The sequence below is a fragment of the Hordeum vulgare genome, chromosome 5H, assembly GCF_904849725.1.
Source record: "Hordeum vulgare subsp. vulgare chromosome 5H, MorexV3_pseudomolecules_assembly, whole genome shotgun sequence".
NCBI lineage: Eukaryota > Viridiplantae > Streptophyta > Magnoliopsida > Poales > Poaceae > Hordeum > Hordeum vulgare.
Genome location: NC_058522.1, coordinates 549,329,479 through 549,332,457, shown reverse-complemented (window position 1 = coordinate 549,332,457; position 2,979 = coordinate 549,329,479). Strand labels below are relative to the sequence as shown.

General features: G+C 48.0%; 1 protein-coding gene across 1 annotated transcript; it reads right to left on the bottom strand.

The window, feature by feature from the left end:
* Positions 1–656: 656 nt before the first annotated feature.
* LOC123397243 lies at positions 657–1,148 on the bottom strand. The gene has a single exon (XM_045091869.1). The coding sequence runs from the start codon at positions 1,146–1,148 to the stop codon at positions 657–659; it is 492 nt and encodes a 163-aa protein (XP_044947804.1).
* Between the last annotated feature and the right edge of the window lie 1,831 nt (positions 1,149–2,979).

The following is a 2,979-nucleotide window of genomic DNA, read 5'->3' as shown; positions in this document are numbered from 1 at the left end:
TAATTCGAGGGAAAATCACTGATCAATATTATCAAGTGAGAAATCAAGAGTCTAAGCTGAAAAAATTGCTTACATATACCTCGTCTTACATGAAAGGTAGCTAATTCTCCTATATAGTGGAATAGTGAATTACAGCTTAGAGTTTTGCCAATCTAGACGGATGATAAGTACACTCGGATCAGAAATACAACAGTAAAACGACTTACAACAACGATAAACTAAAACAATATCTAACAGTGAGGTCCATCCAAACCGTCAAATTCCACTTGTGAGCAATTCATCGATTTACGTCATTAATTAATTGAATCGATATCTTCAATAATTCGACACTAGCTTCAACCTTCTGTGTGACATGTTAGGCATGTCACACTTTCTTAGCTTAGTGTTCGTTTCTTTGCCTCATTTATGGCATGCCGAAATTGTTAGGATTTAAACTAATTTTGTAATTAGGGATAATCCTTCCTTGTGTAAATTGTCGTCGGTTGCTTATGGCAACCGTTCGACACGCCCGCGCCCCCACGATCAGACGCGTCCTTTCGTGGCGAGGGTTTCTCATGTATATAATCCTTGGATCATCAATGAAAGAGACACTTCGATCAATCTGTATTATCACACGTTATCAGCACTTGTCTCTGCCCAGAGCACGCATAGGCAGATTACGCTGACGACAATCGCCGGGAAAGGATTGAGACAGGAAGAAAGGGAAAGGTGAGAGATGCCTCGTGGTCTTCTGTCCTTGTTCGAGCACCTTGTTCGTGACGGCGGTTGACGTCGTCAGAGCCGTCGTCGCCGCCATGGTGTGGGCGGGCTACGCCGCCACAACCGCAACACCCGTGATCTTCGTCGGTTCCGAGGCTGCCGGGCTGGTTTCCGTCTCTATGGACGGCGTCGCCATGGACCAAGGCTTGGACAGGGCGCCCAAGGCCTTGGTGCTCACTTTGGTGCCGGGCCTTCTGGTGCTTCGCCTGAACCGGCCATGCCGGCGGCGGCACCGCTCCCGGCCTGGATTCTTGCCGGACCGGCCGCTTCAAACCTGTACGCGGACGAGGTAATGGAGCCCGCGGACGACGCAATGGACGTCGACATTGAGCCAGAACTCGCGGCTCCTCCACCACCACGTATGTGCCCGGTGCATGGTTGGGGGCCATGGATGGTCCTGCAGCCACCCCCGCCACAGGATTATGAGGTACAGGATGAGGCCGAACCTGCGCCGCCTCTGCCGCCCGCGGAGCCCACGCAGCCGGACTCCCCACGTCTTCCGTCTCCGACGCCGGCGCACGAGGCGGCCGGCGCTGGGGCTTCTTCGTCGAGCGCTAGCCTCGGGTTGCGCCTCCCCGCGTGGGCTGCAGCGCTCGGGGACGTCTTCGACAACTGGGCGAGCAGCTCCACTGGCCCATCGGCGCCCCGCCGCTGGCACATAGTGTCGCGCCGTGCTGAAGCGCAGCTGCGCGGTGAATCTCGGGCTGGCCAATGGGCACTCCAATGGAGTCGCGCCCGGGGCACACCTTCCTGGAGGGTCTTCTTCAGATGAGGAAGTGGACGCTGCGCTAGGGCCGTCGACCTCGCGTCCTTGAGGCAGTTCCCGGTGGTGGAGAATAATGGTGGTGGTGGTAATGGCTGAAGCTCTGGTTGCTAATGGTGGTTGGTGGATGTGAGGAAGATGGAAACGATGGTTGGTGGATGTGAGGAGGAAGATGGGAACGATGCCCATTGACTATTATCCATCCACCACCCACCGGTACACACATGCATGTCCACCACGTGAAGAGCCACCGTCCTAGCGTACAGGCTTGCCAGCCACCAGCCATCCCACTAGGCCTAGTTGGCTAGTTGGACATGCATGCAAAAAAAAGGCTTGGTCACCGTAGTAGGCTGCTCTATTTTGACCTATTGCCATTTGTTTCGGGGTTTTTTTTCTGATTAGCTTTTAGCTTTTTCAGTTTTTTTACATATGTGTTTGTTAGTATTTCCTAACATAGTATTATGTAATATCTGCTTATTTTATGTCAACATGTGTATGAATGCAATTTTTAATTGCTACATGTTGATTATGCTTGAAAATTATATGACTACTTTCAGTTTTTGCATATATCTTATGGATTGCATCTAATGCAATGTATGCTTTGTTCACGACTGTGGGGTCTACACCACATGATGATTACCTTCAAAGTGTTTTAAATAACACAAGGTTGTACAAAGTACCATGAGATTAAGGTATGCACTACTTGGTAGTGATTACCTCAAAGCAAAAATGAAAGCACGCATATTATGGCATAAAAATCGTCATACGAGTGTCTACGCCACTTTGTGATGATTACCTCTACGTGTTCTACAAAACAAAGATCTACGCCATTTCATGGTGATTATCTTTTGTAGACAGTCATATTTTGGGTCGTTTAGGCTTTTCCTAGACCTTTATATTTAATCAAGCATTTTATTTTACACACAATTAATTTACATGAGTGTAAATTAATGCGCATGATATTTTTCATGCAGGATATGGTTGACATATCCAAGAAGGAATTTGCTGAGCTTGCCATTGATGGCAGAAATTATCTTACCTCGGCCATGGATGTCAAGATTAACTTGACGGCCAGGAATCTGATCAGCACTATAACCACACCTACTCAAGGTACTCCTGCTATCACAGATACGGCAAAGTATGCTTCTTTGCACTTCATTCGACACCACCTTGATCCTGCTCTGAAAGAAGAGTATATGATGGAGGAAAATCCTCTATCATTGTGGAACTCTTTAAAGGAGCGTTATGATCAACAAAGGTCGGTGATATTGCCTGAAGCGCAAAGAGAATGGGCACTTATCCGTTTCCAGGATTTTAAGTCCGTTGCAGCGTACAATTCTGTTGTGCATCAAATCAACTCTAAGTTGAGATTCTGCAATAGTGCAGTTTCGGATGCGGATCTCATTGAAAATACACTCTCTACTTTCCATCCTAATATGAGGATTCTTGCTGTACAA